Raw genomic sequence first — 17,778 nt, forward strand, 5'->3', positions numbered from 1 at the left:
TCTATAAAGAGGACTGTGTGTGTGTGTGTGAAATTATATTTATTATATAAAAACCGGAAAAAAGCATTTCGATTATGCTTTAAACAAAAATCTTGCAAAAGCAGCTTAGTCTGTAGAGAAGTTTGGATCTGTTGCTTAAGTCTAGTTTTATAAATCCTCACCTGTAGGTTACAGAAAATTCTGAGCATCATGTTTTCCTTTTTTGTGAAATTTGATAAGCATTTCATACATTAAAGTATATGAAAGCAATCTTTTGATTTTCTGTACATCAAATACCACCTCGATTACGTTGCTGTCTCAGCGTGTCACAGCTCGTCTCACTGACTCCTCGTTGTGAGTGGCCACTATGAACCTGTACCGCTCAGGTTCCTGCGACATGACGTCCAGCATCACATCAAGGCATCCGTTATAACTGTTCAAGCAGACGTGAAATGTATCAAGAGTCGAATCAAGATCAAAAATGATTGGCGATTGTTATACTCCGGAGGTTTTCGTTCTGTCTTACCAGCCTGTCATTGGTGTCCTCCCAGCTCTGATGGATGGGGTCCTGGTGACCCTCTTTCATCGCTAGTTTTCTCTCTTTGTCCATGTAGGCTCCTCTCACCAGCTTGACACCCAAACAGAAACACTCATTCTTGGATAGAGACAGCGCGTCTAAGAGGAGAGACCTGGAGTCCTGATAACCACAGAATTTAACCACAGACACAAAGAATTATAATTAAAACCATTAACTGCCAGTGAAAGTAACAAAGTGTCTGATATTTGATGATAAAATGAGAAGAGAAATAGAGATAGTTGCCTTCAGGTAACATTGATATGTGTTCCAGATCCAGAGACCATCTTTGTTAAAAAGAATCACTTTTTATTTAAAAATAAAAAATTGCATCTACACTCATTAAATTTGCTTCATGTAGTCAAAGTTGGCTTATTGTGCTTCTCTCCGTTTTCTCCATAAATATTCAATTACAGTTGTGCCTGTTTTTAAAATAATGTAATCCCTAACTATGTTTTCTATACTTCTATACAAACTGACATCACTTTGGTATGGTCTCCCTTTTATAATCACCTCAGGCACAGTCAGAGCTACAGTTTTGACCCTGACTGAGGAGACTGAGTTTACAAACGCCAAAAAAAAATATTTTTTGCATTATAAAAATAGTTGTTTTTCTTTTTCAATCACCCATCTTAGCAGTAGGATATACATGAAAAGAGAAACAAATTAAGTTTGAGTGAAAATGTAAATTTTTTGCACTCTGGTCAACTGACTCAGTGACTCAAATGACTCATTCAAACTCTATTCAGTAAGAAGAATCGAATTTACCATCACTAACCGAGACAGCGGTGACGTAAATCTGAAGGCTAGACTATCCAATTTCACAGCCTCGCACTTCCGGCCTTCTCGGTCTTCGAAGGACCCGGCCCAGGTAGACCGTGAAGGCCGGGTCCTCCTTTTGCGTGATGACGTCAGCACACTTCCTGTCCTCACGCGAGTAACAGTTGTGCCGCACGCCTTTTCTGTGCCTGCTCATACAGCAAAACTGGATTTTAAAACAGCTTAAACGAAACATCACTTTCACCCGGTCGTAGGTGAGTTTGGCTCAGTAAGATTTAAGATAAGAGTGTGTGACTAAGCGATGCTTATTTACCGGCTGCACAAACGAGGAGACCCCATGCTTTCTTGTTAGGGTGTTAGCTTAGCAACAACCCCGCGGCACGTTTGTGTTCCGTTATCTGATATGATACAGTTAACTTGTACCCTTGTTAGCTGCTGTGTATTTTTTGTATTTGGTTTTATTTGGCGTAAAGCATTTTGGGCACGGCGTGTAACCTATACTGCAATTTGGTTTTCATTTGCTTTGTTCACTCTAATCCAGTCTGTTTAGCCTGTATGCTGGCATTAGCCAAATAGTCTGCGGTATAGACGCATGTAAGCGTCAGCACTAAGGCCGGTGGACGTTTTTTTTTTTTTTTCTGGAAAATAATTAAAACATCATACACACTACAGTTGCAAAAGAAAAGAGAAACATTGGAGACTGAAGAAGTCAGTTGGATGAGTGATGAAACGTTTCTCCCATCGAAAACGCTACGTCCAGATGAACAGAATCAACTTTTGGAGAAACGCCGGTTCCTTGTTTGCCGGTTGCTGCATCAATAACTATCTAATACTGGCCAACCAGATAGCAGCTGGGGTGAAATTAAAGGCTTTAGCACTGTTATAGGCCATCACGTTAGCAACTTTTAGTGGAACCTACAGTATTATTTGTCCCAGGTTTATTATTATTATTATCATCATCATCATTACCATTTTATTCTTGGCGGGTGTTTAACGCCGTCCAAGTAATAAAACACCCTCTATATCAGGGGTGTCAAGCTCAAATACACAGTGGGCCAAAATTCAAAACTGGAACAAAGTCGCGGGCTAACATTAATATTTATTGGGGGAAAAAAAATCTTCCTCCAGATATAAGAATGAATCTTTTCTTATGGACTCAGACAAGTTTTTCTGAAAAACTGAATATGGAACAAGCAAAGCTTAATACTAAACAATATATATATTAGCTGTATAATACCAGTAAGCCAGCTCTAGTAGTAATTTGGTATGGCTTCGTGGGCCAAATGTAATTAGGCTGCGGGCCAGAGTTTGACACCTATGCTCTATATGGAGCCAGAAATTTTTATTTATGTGTTTGAGTATATTGAATGGATTTACCATTTTCAAATGTGGAGTTGCATAGTAGACCAGTGTTTCCCAACTGGTGTGCCGTGGAAGATCGTCTGGTTCCACCTGATTAGTACCTGGGTCAACACACCTGAATCAAATGATTAGTCCATTAATAGGGCTCTGGAGAATTTAAAGACATGTTGAGGAGGTAATTTAGCTATTTAAATCAGCTGTGTTGGATCAATGACACATCTAAAACCTGCAGGACATCGGCCCTATGTTTTAAAAGAAAAAGTAGTCAGTCTGACCTGGGTCTTGGAGAAAATCCCAACCCGGATGAAGGCCCTAGCATGAGTAGTGGTAGAAGAAAGCAAAAAAATGTATACTGGGGACTAGGGCTGTTTGATACAATGATATATATCGGATGACGATATAAAAACTTCTATCGTTTCATTTTACGCTATCGTTTGTTTCGTGGTGTCGCAAAATGAACTGTTTACGGCAATATTTTTTTCATCGTTTTGATGGTCACTGTAGTGGCTATATTAATTTATTAAAGTTCTATCTTTCTCATATATTTAATATAACCATACTATGGATGGACAAGCGCCTGTTTTTATGCCTTGTCGTTAGCAACAACGACGGTAAAACCATTGCGTCTGCTGGTTTAGTTCCACATAAACCTTTCACAATAAAGCTAAAGATCCATTTGAGACTTTTGAAAATAAACTGAATCACGTGAAAAGGTTTGGAGAGCATTTACGGATGAGAAGCCAAAAAGAGCAGTTCAGGTGCTAAAGAATAAACCTTAGAGTTAAACATTAGAATAGGCTTTTATCCGCAGAACGCTGTGTAATAAATACTCACAAAGAAAACAGCGGCCGTTACAACTTATGTCTAAAAATGTATAGTTTCATGCATTAGTTAAAACACTCCACTCCAGGTACACGACGCCCAGCTAGAAACACTTCACGTGAGTCGAGCTGCCCGAGATTCACAGAATTTACGGAAAATGTTAAGTTTTTGTGATTTATATAATTATCGGGACGTCTTATATTGGGATAAGAGATTTTGGTCATATCACACAGGGGACAAACACTATACCTGGCGCGTGGGGGAAAATTACCAATGTGCTTTTTGTGACACTTTTGTGTGGTACCGTGTGATTTTCTTTTTTCTAATGTGAAATATGTGCCAAGGTTGGGAAACCCTGTAGCAGATTATGTGTGGTTCAAGTTTAATGAACAAAAGATCCCTGATCACTAATAAGAATGGACACAAATCCCTTTCAGGATGCATAAGGAAGGGAATACAGTCTTTTTCTTCTTTCTTTTTTTAATCTCCCAAACTACAGTGTGGTGACCCCCTTTGTGATTAAGGGACTTAAAGCATCAGCTTCTTCTTTTTTTTTTTTTTTTTTAAATAGATGCACATAGAGCAGGGTGATATGGCCAAAAATTTATATCACGATATATATTTGAAAATTTGCGATAACGACATAACTGACTGTATAATTTCTGGGAGACAAAATACAACTCCACAACTTTACTAGCGCAAAAAAACCCCCATCCATTTATTTTCACTTAAACAAGCAGCTGTTTTTTTATGTGCATTAAAGCTATATACAAATTTAACAGTGCAAATGCAAATTCCTTGCTGAAAGTTTAACCAAAAGGCATTTCCAGTAGAAATGGGCTGACATATCCTGAGCATAACCATGTATAATAACCACTGAAGTTAAAAAGAGGTGCTTTGCAACATTATACTGCAGTGTGCCAAATAAAAAAGTAAAATATGTATTTTTCAGACTATAAGGTGCACAGGATTATAAGGCACATTAAAGCGAAACAAAGCAGTCAGATAAATCAAACTTTATTAAACTCATTCTTCTTGCTTCCTCCACTTCTGTACCATTGATTCATTAATGCTGTATTCTATCACAGCTACTCTATTCCCATGTTGCTGCAGTATATTAATGACTAACCTCGTATTGTGGATGGATTATCTCAGTTGTTCTCCTGACTGAAGTTTGGTCCGTTTACAGCATCCTGCCATTCGATAGCAGATGTCTCTAACCATCAGGAACCTTCACGTTAACTTTTATCGAGTGGAAAAGTGTTAGAGTTCATCCTCCAGCTTCACTGTTTATGTTATGCTAACATAGCATAGCATACTGCCTAGCCCAACTTCAGTAACCCTACAAACGTCACTGCTGTTTAGTTTCCTGTCTTCATTTATGTTGGAAGTGATAGCAGAGCTGTACGTTTGAATTTTTTCAGAAATCTCTCAGTCAGAACATGCTATATCATGCTTAGGTAACTAGCAAAACTAGCGAGCTAACTTCCCATAACTTACTGCTAACTTCTAACTCCGTTAAATGTAATAAATTCTGTTTTCATGGATGCCTGGAAGTTAAACTTCATAATTACACCTGGTAAAGCAGCAATGCTGATTGTTTTATTAAAGTTGAAAGAATTTAGACAGTTTTTAACTCTCAGTGATGCTGGACCTGAAGTCCACGGAGTTTAGGACCCAGATTACTCCCAGATTTACGAGCACCTTAGTCTGACAAATACGGGAATAACAACGGCCCACTTGCATGTTCTACAAAAAAAAATGTTCTTTGTGTGTATCTGTCAGACAAACACCAAACCAGTTCCACATCACTGAAGCTGCACCATTTTCACAAACCAATTCTGGTTCATCCGTTTCACCCAACAATCCACTTTCCCCCTAATCATTCTCTGTTGCCGCCGTGCTTTTTTGGCCATGTCTGTATGAAAACAAAGGCACTGCGCATGCGCGTTTTACCCATATTCTATTGTGATATTTCATTTTCTTATCGTTGCCTAACATTGTACCGGTATTATCGTGAACGGTATAATATGGCCCAGCCCTAGATGCACAGTGATTATCTTTGTCAGCTGAATGTGTGCTGATAGAACATATGTAGACTCTGGAGCTGCATCTTTGTAATACCACTCATTACTTTCTGTACAGATTGGCAGCATCCTTCAGCAATGTCTCGATTTTTTGCCACTGGGTCTGACAGTGAGTCAGAGGAGTCCTCATCTGCCGATGAGATCACCCCTAAGGCACCCGGAGCCACTTTCAAGCAGTAAGTGAAACTTGGAATAAATCTCATCACAAGCTCATCACACACATTGTTCTTCCTGTAAAGATCTGACTTGTGCACTTGGTTTTCACAGGTCGCTGCTTCTTAGCGACGATGAGGAGGACACAAAAAGAGTGGTGCGCAGCGCCAAAGATAAAAGGTTGGTGTGGTATTTTTAAAAGGTCACAACTTTAAAGTCTATACAAAATTTTGCCCCTTTTTTCTTTCTTTTGACTAAATTTATTCTTGAATCTTAGGTTTGAAGAGTTGACGAACCTCATAAAGACTATCCGCAACGCTATGAAGATTCGAGACATGTCCAAATGTCTGGAGGAGTTTGAGCAGCTTTGTCGAGCCTTCCTTAAAAGCAAGAATATAGTGGATAAAGAGGGTGTTCCTCCCTTCTATATCCGCCTTCTGGCTGACTTGGAGGACTACTTGAACCAGGTTAGTAGCTTGGACAAAAAATTAAACTGCAATTTAATGATTTAATTGTCATTGTGTTTGTCCTAATCAAATACTTAACATTATTTTTACAGCTTTGGGAGGATAAAGAGGGGAAGAAGAAGATGAACAAGAACAATGCAAAAGCTCTCAGCACCCTGCGTCAGAAGATCCGCAAGTACAACAGAGACTTTGAGTCAGAAATAGCAGCATACAAGGAGGTAAAGTCAAAGACTAAATCTTCATGTTTATTTTCTATGCATTGTATGAATCTCTGGGGGGGGGGTGTAAACTTAGGTCTCATCAGATCTGTTCTGTGGTCAAAAGACTGTCAATGTGCTGAGCAGCTTCCTTCTGGTGTTATTTAATCTGGTGTATTAGAATTTATACGAATTTCAGCCTTAAAAAAAGCAGTTATCAGAATGTCTTGTCTCTCTCTCCCTGCTAGAATCCACAGGAGTCTGCAGATGAGGAGGAGGAGGAGAAGGAGCCAGAGGACTCTGGTGAGCTGGTTGTTTATACAGGTTATGTGTAAAGGATTCAACCCGGAAAGCATAGGATTCAATAGGGGCATAGGTGAAATGTGTCTATGTGTAGTGCACGTGTCAAGTCTCATCATGAGTGATCAATCATTCTTGTACATCAACCTGTAGGCTGCCAGTGAAAATGGGCTTATTAAAAAGGACTGTTGAAGGTCCAGCTCCATGATATATTATACATTATACATATATTATACAGAATCTGAAGTTTAACTGTAAAAACTAAGCTGATTTTAAAAGTTTGTTCGGTTGAAACTTTTGACTGTTTTTAATCTACTCAGAAGAAACTCCAGCAGCAGATTAATCAGTTATAACTAATGAAGTTTAGAATGTTTTATGTAAATTATGAAGTTTACTTTGTACATTATTACTTAAAAACTCAGTTTAAGAGTTTTTTGCCCCCTTTCATTACTTCATTCTGTGCTTCAGTCAGTCACATTTTCACGTGCTGTACAAAGATTAGCTGCAAATGATGAGATGATCAATGTGTGTTGGTGCTGAGGGGAAAGGAGCCAGCATCGTCTGATTTGTCTTTTTGGTCCACAAGGCTCGTCCTCTGACAGTGAAGGAGAGGTGTCATCAAAGTCCTTCTTGAAGAAAAAGCCTGAGGCGCCTTCAGAAGCCACCAAGTTTCTAAAGTCTGCCAAGGGATCTGGGGTAAGAGGTCATTTAACTAAACTACAGCAAGAAAAGCGGAAGATCTGGTGGGAAAGACACAATACTTGTACAGTTACTTGAGCTAAGATTATAGTTTTTCCCTCTAAGGATGAGTCTTCTTCCTCTGATGAAGATGATGACGATGATGATGATGAAGACTGGGGCTCAGACCAGTCAGGCAGCAGCGGTGAAACCTCTGATAAGGAAGAAGGAAAGACCTCATCCATGTCTATGCTCTTCCTCAAGAAGTGAGTTTTTCTCTATTTTGTGTTGCACAAAAAAATGTATGCAAGTTCTAAATACTTCAGAAAACTTTTGAAACACTTTTTAGATTTTAAGTCAAATTTTACCGCAGAGAGAGTCATGTAGAGTGAATGTGTTGTTACCAAACACTGTGTCTGTCCTCAGAGCCCAGGACACTGAAAAGCCTGGAGTCAGGAAGGAGGAGAGGAAGAAGAAGCTCAAACAGAAAGAACGAATTGAGGAGGAGGCTGAGGAGGAAGGAGGCGAGGAGGCCGGGGGAGGCTGGGAGAAGGTTAAGGGAGGAGTACCTCTGGTTAAGGTAAAGAACAGATGGTAATATAAAACTGTTTGGACTTGATGCCGGCCGGACAAGAATAGATGCACCGGTGCTGCTTCTTATTTTAGTTTAGCTTGTTTGTGTTTCAGTGCCGACGTGTTCATTTATAGTAATGACAGTGATAAAATCAACATGCAATTGTCTGGCTAATTTAACAAAATCAATGACTGTAAAAAGAAAAACTTGCCTCTAAGAGTTTATTCAACACGTTGTTTGTATTTTTAATTTTAAGTTTGTTTGTTTTTTCCCCCATTGCGACCATTCAGGAGAAACCCAAAATGTTTGCTAAAGGCACCGAGATCAACACAGCGGTGGTGGTGAAGAAGCTGAATGAGATCCTGCAAGCAAGAGGCAAAAAGGGAACAGACAGGTAGACCAGGGCGATATGGCCAAAAATATTTATCACGATATATATTTGAAAATTTGCGATAACGATATAACCGACGATATAATTGACGCGAGACAAAATACAACTCCACAACATTACTAGCGCAAAAAGACAACCTTCCATTTATTTTCACTTAAATAAGAAGCTGGTTTTTATGTACATTAAAGCTTTATAAAAATGTAACAGTGCAAATGCAAATTCCTTGCTGAAAGTTTAACCAAAAGGCATTTCCAGTAGAAATGGGCTGACATATCCTGAGCATAACCATGTATAATATCCACTGAAGTTAAAAAGAGGTGCAGTACGTATTTTTCGGACCATAAGGTGCACGGGATTATAAGGCACATTAAGCGAAACAAAGCAGTCAGATAAATCAAACTTTATTAAACTCATTCTTCTTGCTTACTCCACTTCTGTACCATTGATTCATTAATGTTGAATTCTCTGGCAGCTGCTCTATTCCCATGTTGTTGCAGTATATTAATAATAATAATAATAATAATAATGGATTAGATTTATATAGCGCTTTTCAAGGCACCCAAAGCGCTTTACAATACCACTATTCATTCACTCTCACATTCATACACATTAATGACTAACCTCGTATTGTGGATGGATTATCTCAGTTGTTCTCCTGACTGAAGTTTGGTCCGTTTACAGCACCCTGCCATGCGATTGCATTTGTCTCTAACTATCAGGAACTTTAACGTTAACTTTTATAGGTGGAAAAGTGTTAGTGTTCCTCCTCCAGCTTCACTGTTTATGTTATGCTAACATAGCTGTGTCGCTAGCGATTACGTAGCACATCATTATATACCAGCTAGCCCAACTTCAGTAACCCTACAAACGTCACTGCTGTTTAGTTTCCTGTCTTCATTTATGTTGGAAGTGATAGCAGAGCTGTACGTTTGAATTTTTTCTGAAATCTCTCAGTCAGAACATGCTATATCATGCTTAGGTAACTAGCGAAACTAGCGAGCTAACTTCCGCTAGCTTCCTGCTAACTTCTAACTCTGTTAAATGTAATACATTTTGTTTTCATGGATGCCTGGAAGTTAAACTTCATAGTTACACCTGGTAAAGCAGCAATGCTGATCGTTTTATTAAAGATGAAAGAATTTAGACAGTTTTTAACGCTCAGTGATGCTGCAGTGTTCGTTTGAACTGAAGTCCACGGAGTTTAGGACCCAGATTACTCCCAGATTTAAGAGCATCTTAGTCCGACAAATACGACAATAACGACGGCCGCTTGCATGTTCTGCAAAAAAATGTGCTTTGTCGTGTATCTGACGGACAAACACCAAACCAGTTCCACATCACGGAAGTTGCACCATTTTTACAAACCAATTCTGGTTCATCTGTTTCACTCAACAATCGGCCATGTGCGTATGAAAACAAAGGCACTGCGCATGCGCGTTTTACTCATATTCTATCGCGATATTTCATTTTCCTATCGTTGCCTAACATTATACTGGTATTACCGTGAACGGTATAATATGGCCCAGCCCTACAGACAGGTACGACTGCATTTATCACTAAGACTACGTTCACACTGCAGGTCTTAATGCTCAGTTCCGATTTTTTGATCAAATCCAATTTTTTTGTCTGCTCGTTCACACTACAAATAAAATGTGACAGCAAACGCACTCTAGTGTGAACGCTCAAAGCGGCCCGCATGCGCAAAAGAAGACGTCACACACAACGCGCTCTGTTTAGACCCAGAGCAAACAGTATTGTTTGACTGATGGCCTTAATATAAAGACTTCGGACTTCATGTTAACCAATTTTTGCTTTAAGTTATTTTGTTATTTACATAATAATGTAGATAACGTAATAGTTATCCTTATTGCTGTTTTAGAGGAGCGGTGCTTCAAAGGATAGTTACAGATTTCTGTCAGAATCTGCAGGTTATACAGTACAAATAAAATGTTAACGTTTCTCCAACGTTGTCTTCCCAGCAGTTTCACCGGATGGCCAGGAAGCGTTCGCGATGTCTTCTCCGGTGCTGATAATTGGCGTCTGTCTTGTGTCAGTGACGTAAAAGACGGATTTAATGCGACTTGACCGTTCACACAGCAGTCGCTTTCTGAAACATCGGATATGTATCGGATTCAGTACCACATACGAAAGTGACCCAGATCGGATTTGAAAATATCGGATTTGTGCCGTTCACACTGTCATACCATGATCGGATATGGGTCGCATAGGGTCAAAAAAATCGGATTTGATGCGCTTTCGCCTGCAGTGTGAACGTAGCCTAAAGCTTAAAAATATATATTTAAAAAAAAGTTACGTATTCACACGACTGTTGATAAAACCAGGCGTGTCATGTGGAAGTATGTCCAGTATATGAATTTCAGAGAAATTCTTCTCCTGAACAAATCCTGACTCCTTTTTTTCTTTTTTCTCCTCCCTCACTGACAGGGCGGCTCAAATTGAGCTATTTCATGCTCTGGCAGCCATCGCTGCAGAGAATAACTTGGGCCAAGGTATCCTGGTCAAGATCAAGTTCAACATTATTGCCTCCTTGTACGACTACAACCCCAACCTGGCAGCCTTCATGAAAGTGAGTGACACTGCTTTTAATTCTTACAGTATCAACAAAACCAAAAGGGTTCCTGTGATTTACTGTAGTGTTTCATGTTACATGAAATATCTTAAAATTGCAAGTCATCACAAAAATTATTTGTGCTGTTTAACATTTTGGATTGAAAAGAATGAGTTCCTGAGTTATGGTTCTTCTGGCTTGTCTCCTTTTTTAGCCTGACATGTGGAAAAAGTGTCTGGATTGTATAGATGAGCTGCTGGACATTCTCTTTGAGCACAACAACATCTTCATTGGAGAGAACATCGCAGAGGACAGCGAGAATCTGGCCGTCTCCGATCAGGTGATCCCACTCATCCACCCCAAGCAATCTGTGGACTTAAAGAAAGAAAGCAGTTTAGACTAATAAAACACTCACATAGCTGTTGAACTGTCTGCATTTGTATCAACTGTCTTGTGAACTATGGGCTGGTATTCATTTCTTTGTGTGTATTTGTTAGCCTTTCAGGGTGCGCGGATGCATCTTAACCCTGGTAGAAAGGATGGATGAAGAATTTACAAAGATCATGCAGAACACTGATCCCCACTCTCAGGGTGAGTGGTGCCAAAACCTGAGTGACGATTATTAACTGCTGTGAGGGTGAATGTGTTAGGACTGTAAATGTGGATTAACGGGTTGCAATCTAAAATGTGGGATTTACATCACCCTTGAAATTTGTATTGCTGTATTTGCTGCTCACATGGATGTATTTTGCTTATTCTTTCCTCTCTTTTTTTTTTTTAAATCTTCCTTCAGAATACGTTGACAATCTCAAAGATGAGGGCAGGGTTTGTGGCATCGTTGACCGGCTGCTCACCTACATGGAGAACAAAGGCTCCACAGAAGAAATTTGCCGTGTCTACCTGCGCAGAATCATGCACACCTACTACAAGTTTGACTACAAAGCTCACAGACGCAGCCTGGGCCTGCAGGGAGAGACCAAGGTGAGAGACGGCACTGTGCAGAATCAGAACTTTCTTTTCTTGACAAACATCTGCATCATGATGCTATTTTTATGATGTTTAATGAAATGTTATGCATAAGGTGTAAAATGGTGTGCTGAAGTGATTTTCTGTTGTGTAGTCCGAGCAGGACCAGGAGGAGAGCGAGGGAGAGGACAGCGCTGTGATCATGGACCGCCTCTGCAAGTTCATCTACGCCAAGGATCGCACCGACCGTATCCGTACCTGTGCTATCCTCTGCCACATATATCACCATGCTCTGCACTCACGCTGGTACCAGGCACGTGACCTGATGCTGATGAGTCACCTGCAGGACAACATCCAACACGCTGACCCACCTGTACAGGTAGGCACTCGTAATCATTATTTCTTCATATGAACGTGTTCTGACTCTAACTATTAGTTGTATATACAGATCGCCTGTTTTAACCGTTTTCCCCTCCTCCTACCAGATCCTGTACAACAGAACAATGGTCCAACTTGGCATTTGTGCATTTAGGCAGGGCATGATTAAAGATGCCCACAATGCACTGCTGGACATTCAGTCCTCTGGCCGTGCCAAGGAGCTGCTGGGTCAAGGTCTGCTCATGAGGAACATGCAGGAGAGGAATGCAGAGCAGGAGAAGATTGAAAAGCGAAGACAAGTAAGTGCTGTCTGACCAGAGCAGTTAACTCTAACTAACATGTTGGTTTCTCTGTCAGTGTTGACCTGCTTGTAACCTGGATTTACTCTGTGAGTGAGTGAATTTTTGGGCCCCTCTCTCACAGCTGCAGGACAGATTTCCAGAAGATTTCATACAATTGTTCATGTGCACTTGGTGACTAGTTACTTTTTTGTTTTTTCCCTAAATGGGCCTTGACCTCACATTAATGTGCCAACTATTCCATGGTGTCTCCAGCTGCCTGTGTCCACAATAGTGTGAAATCAAGGCTGTAATGAAACGACAAATGTTTGGGTCTTTATTTTTAAAACACTGATGTGTCAGACATCCATTAGATGATACACACATGCATCGTGACGTTTATCCTCCCTAATAGGTGCCGTTCCACATGCACATCAACCTGGAGCTGCTGGAGTGTGTGTACCTGGTGTCAGCCATGCTGCTGGAAATACCCTACATGGCCGCCCATGAGTTTGATGCCCGCCGCCGGATGATCAGCAAGCAGTTCCACCACCAGCTCAGGGTCGGGGAGAGACAGCCCCTGCTAGGTACGAAACGCATCACGAGAGCTCGTTGTAGCAGGAAGTTTCATCCACAGAGGATAACCACAGCTTTATTTGTCCTCCAGGACCCCCAGAGAGCATGAGGGAGCACGTGGTGGCAGCCAGCAAAGCCATGAAGATGGGAGACTGGCGTACCTGCCACTCTTTCATCATCAATGAGAAGATGAACAGTAAGGTTTGGGACCTGTTCCCCGAGGCACAGAGAGTACGCGAGATGCTCGTCAGGTTAGCATACACTGCCCCTGTTCATCACTTGGTTCATTCACCAGTGTGATAATCCCACTTAGACGTCCTTATGTTTTGTTTTTTGTTTTTTTAATAGAGATTGACAGACCACGTGACTTTCGCGCATTGCATGCCGGTAACTCGTGGCAAAACAATCCAAGTACCTGCATCAAATGCAAGCATTTGCAGCACCGCAAAACGTTCATTCTTCGGTTCCAATAAATTCTTGCTTTTTCTTTGCCCCACAAAAAGGTATGTACAAAACGAAGGAGAACAATGCCGGTCCGTACAAAGACAGACTTAATGAAAAGTCAAAGAAAAGATACGAGGAAAAAAATCAAACCAGTGAAAGTGTTAGATCCTTACAAGCACACAGAGGGACAAAATACGTTAGCGTGCTGCCCAACTTCACCACGCTCATATTTATAATTATACGGTTCTTTGAGTGAGTGCATACACTCGTGAAGTTTAGTAACTTCAGGTCACTGCAACAAGCCCAGGTACAGTTTACCGACGGATGGGTACAGGACCTTGAAATGCACCGTGTAGAAAGTAAAGACCATCGTACATATAAGTTTACCAGTCTCACAAATCGTCCTCATAGATACACATTCGTTAACAGTTTATTAATAGGACCTTTGAGCTCAATGGTAATTAATTAGTAGTAGAAATAATTTCTGGTAGCATCACAGAAATGTAGCAGTGACAATAATACTGTATGCTGTAATCGTACTGGGCAATTAGTGATACAAAACAACTGTTTTATCCTGTGAATAAAAGTATATGTTTTTGTCAATGTACCATAATAACAGAAGAGAAACACAATATTGTGTCAGGACAATTCACTATTTATGCACAATAAATAAAGGAGCATAGCGCGACAATTTCTGTTCAGCACCAGACCTTCTTGTAACCTATATCACCAATTATGTTAAGAAAAATGACGCATTAACTACAACAGCAGACTGACCTTTGTGGAAATGCTTGGAGCAGACTAACCTGTGAGCTGGAGTGTTCTGGGACGTTATATTTTGTCTTTGAATGGCTGCAATCCAGGCCACCCGTTGCCTCTTTGTTACTTCGGAAACAGGACTCGAACAATTTCTCTTCAACGACATAATCCGATAACAACCGATCTCTTTACCCGTCGGCTTCCCGTGGCTGTCATGCGACCGGCTATTGCAGTTAATAATACAACGGCTTCTTGACATTTTTTGTGTTTCTTTTTATCGCTGTGTAACTGATTTCAATTGAAAGCCTGCGTGCGCTAGTACCTCTTGCCACGAGTTCCCAGAATTCTTTGCGGTTTTACCCCTGAGTGACATCACATTTTCAATCTCTATAGGAAAATCCAAGAAGAGTCACTGAGGACCTATCTGTTCACCTACAGCAGTGTATACGACTCCATCAGGTGAGCACAGATGTACAGTGGGGCAAAAAAGTATTTAGTCAGCCACCGATTGTGCAAGTTCCCCCACCTAAAATGATGACAGAGGTCAGTAATTTGCACCAGAGGTACACTTCAACTGTGAGAGACAGAATGTGAAAAAAAAAAAATCCATGAATCCACATGGTAGGATTTGTAAAGAATTTATTCGTAAATCAGGGTGGAAAATAAGTATTTGGTCAATAACAAAAATACAACTCAATACTTTGTAACATAACCTTTGTTGGCAATAACAGAGGTCAAACGTTTACTATAGGTCTTTACCAGGTTTGCACACACAGTAGCTGGTATTTTGGCCCATTCCTCCATGCAGATCTTCTCGAGAGCAGTGATGTTTTGGGGCTGTCGCCGAGCAACACGGACTTTCAACTCCCGCCACAGATTTTCTATGGGGTTGAGGTCTGGAGACTGGCTAGGCCACTCCAGGACTTTCAAATGCTTCTTACGGAGCCACTCCTTTGTTGCCCGGGCGGTGTGTTTTGGATCATTGTCATGTTGGAAGACCCAGCCTCGTTTCATCTTCAAAGTTCTCACTGATGGAAGGAGGTTTTGGCTCAAAATCTCACGATACATGGCCCCATTCATTCTGTCCTTAACACGGATCAGTCGTCCTGTCCCCTTGGCAGAAAAACAGCCCCATAGCATGATGTTTCCACCCCCATGCTTCACAGTAGGTATGGTGTTCTTGGGATGCAACTCAGTATTCTTCTTCCTCCAAACACGGCGAGTTGAGTTTATACCAAAAAGTTCTACTTTGGTTTCATCTGACCAGATGACATTCTCCCAATCCTCTGCTGTATCATCCATGTGCTCTCTGGCAAACTTCAGACGGGCCTGGACATGCACTGGCTTCAGCAGCGGAACACGTCTGGCACTGCGGGATTTGATTCCCTGCCGTTGTAGTGTGTTACTGATGGTGACCTTTGTTACTTTGGTCCCAGCTCTCTGCAGGTCATTCACCAGGTCCCCCCGTGTGGTTCTGGGATCTTTGCTCACCGTTCTCATGATCATTTTGACCCCACGGGATGAGATCTTGCGTGGAGCCCCAGATCGAGGGAGATTATCAGTGGTCTTGTATGTCTTCCATTTTCTGATGATTGCTCCCACAGTTGGTTTTTTTCACACCAAGCTGCTTGCCTATTGTAGATTCACTCTTCCCAGTCTGGTGCAGGTCTACAATACTTTTCCTGGTGTCCTTCGAAAGCTCTTTGGTCTTGGCCATGGCGGAGTTTGGAGTCTGACTGTTTGAGGCTGTGGACAGGTGTCTTTTATACAGATGATGAGTTCAAACAGGTGCCATTCATACAGGTAACGAGTGGGGGACAGAAAAGCTTCTTACAGAAGACGTTACAGGTCTGTGAGAGCCAGAGATTTTCCTTGTTTGAGGTGACCAAATACTTATTTTCCACCCTAATTTACGAATAAATTCTTTACAAATCCTACCATGTGGATTCATGGATTTTTTTTTTCACATTCTGTCTCTCACAGTTGAAGTGTACCTCTGGTGCAAATTACTGACCTCTGTCATCATTTTAGGTGGGGGAACTTGCACAATCGGTGGCTGACTAAATACTTTTTTGCCCCACTGTATTAGTTTCATCAGTCTTTACTAAACCACAGATTTCTGTAGACCACTGCAGCTTCCCCACAGACCAAAGATGATCGGTCACTGTTCTGCCAAACCTTAATTTTACTACGCTTGTCTGTCCTTCAGCATGGCTACGCTGTCTGAGATGTTTGAATTGGAGATGCCCACAGTCCACAGCATAATCAGCAAGATGATCATCAACGAGGAGCTGATGGTAGGACTCGACGTTTCTGTTCTGTGGACTGAAAATATAGACACAGCAGTCTCATGGGGGCTTTTATATTTGAGTGTTTATATTTGTGATTACTTTCTATCTGCCCTTAATGTGGGTCCCCCTCTTTTCTCTTCAAAATAGGCGTCACTCGACCAGCCCACACAGACGGTGATGATGCACCGCACTGAGCCAACGTCTCTGCAGAACATGGCTCTGCAGTTGGCAGAGAAACTGGGCAACTTGGTGGAGAACAACGAGCGCGTCTTTGACCTCAAACAGGGCGTCTATGGAGGTTACTTCAACAGGGGTAAGTTCATCTTGTTCTCACAGTACTTTGGGAACTTATTTCTAACCTTTCTGAACCATTTCTTTGTGTACTTTTGTTATCATAGGCTAATCTTGCTATTAGATGATAATGAGCTTTTATTTGTATTACAGATCAGAAAGGTGGCTACCAACAGAAGCAATCCTACCAGAGAGGTATGTTAAATTTCACTGAGGTTGTTTCCTGTTTCATATGTTAATGAGGTTGGGTTATGTTTTCAGCAATAGATGCTATTTTAAATTCGTCCAATTGCAATTGCTAGAAAACATGCAAAGTCCTTCAGTGTAACACCTTTGTGTTTTGATTTATTTTGAGGTTTGTTTGTTTTTTTCTTCTTTTGTTGTGATTTAGTGAATTTGTGTGAACACTAATGAGATGATTGTTGTCTTTGTACAACCGCAGATCAGAAATCTTACCAGCAGAAGCAGTCGGGTTACCAGAGAGGCGGTTACAGGAATCAAAATCAAGGAAATTATTGAGCTTGAAGTTTGTGGATTTCAGTTTTTCCAGTAGAGCTGGTCTTCATTTCAAAACAAGATCAACACCCCATGTTTGTGTGCTTGGCTCTTGGCCGTGCTCCCTCAATAAAACGGTTTTGCTGCTACTCCAATGTCTGCTAGTGCTGCTTTGTCTCAGCAACTGCAGAATGTAATATTCCACTTCCAATAAATATGAAGTTTTATTATTTCTAACAGAAATTACTGACGTTACAGTGTGGCAGTACAGTTAAGGGATAAAAATGTGTTATTGACTAATATTTATCAAATAAATAAAGTGTGTTTTGGTGCTTGGTTTTTTGTTTTTTAATTCAGCACAAAGACA

At 40.9% G+C, this 17,778-nt stretch overlaps 1 protein-coding gene across 1 annotated transcript; it reads left to right on the forward strand.

Moving 5' to 3' along the window:
- Positions 1–1,486: 1,486 nt before the first annotated feature.
- LOC146626618 (eukaryotic translation initiation factor 3 subunit C-like) lies at positions 1,487–17,702 on the forward strand. The gene is made up of 23 exons (XM_085361385.1): positions 1,487–1,587; positions 5,663–5,780; positions 5,872–5,937; positions 6,035–6,224; positions 6,317–6,442; positions 6,670–6,724; positions 7,308–7,417; positions 7,526–7,665; positions 7,826–7,979; positions 8,264–8,367; positions 10,810–10,951; positions 11,148–11,273; positions 11,431–11,524; positions 11,727–11,914; positions 12,054–12,278; positions 12,385–12,576; positions 12,971–13,142; positions 13,223–13,382; positions 14,728–14,793; positions 16,544–16,631; positions 16,773–16,938; positions 17,070–17,111; positions 17,359–17,702. Exons 2-23 carry the CDS (start codon positions 5,683–5,685, stop codon positions 17,433–17,435), a joined length of 2,781 nt encoding a protein of 926 aa, XP_085217511.1. The 5' UTR covers positions 1,487–1,587; positions 5,663–5,682; the 3' UTR covers positions 17,436–17,702.
- Positions 17,703–17,778: the final 76 nt, after the last annotated feature.

This window comes from Diplotaxodon limnothrissa, linkage group LG8 (genome assembly GCF_057381915.1).
Source record: "Diplotaxodon limnothrissa isolate DT_005_m linkage group LG8, D_limnothrissa_male_GT1.1, whole genome shotgun sequence".
Lineage (NCBI taxonomy): Eukaryota > Metazoa > Chordata > Actinopteri > Cichliformes > Cichlidae > Diplotaxodon > Diplotaxodon limnothrissa.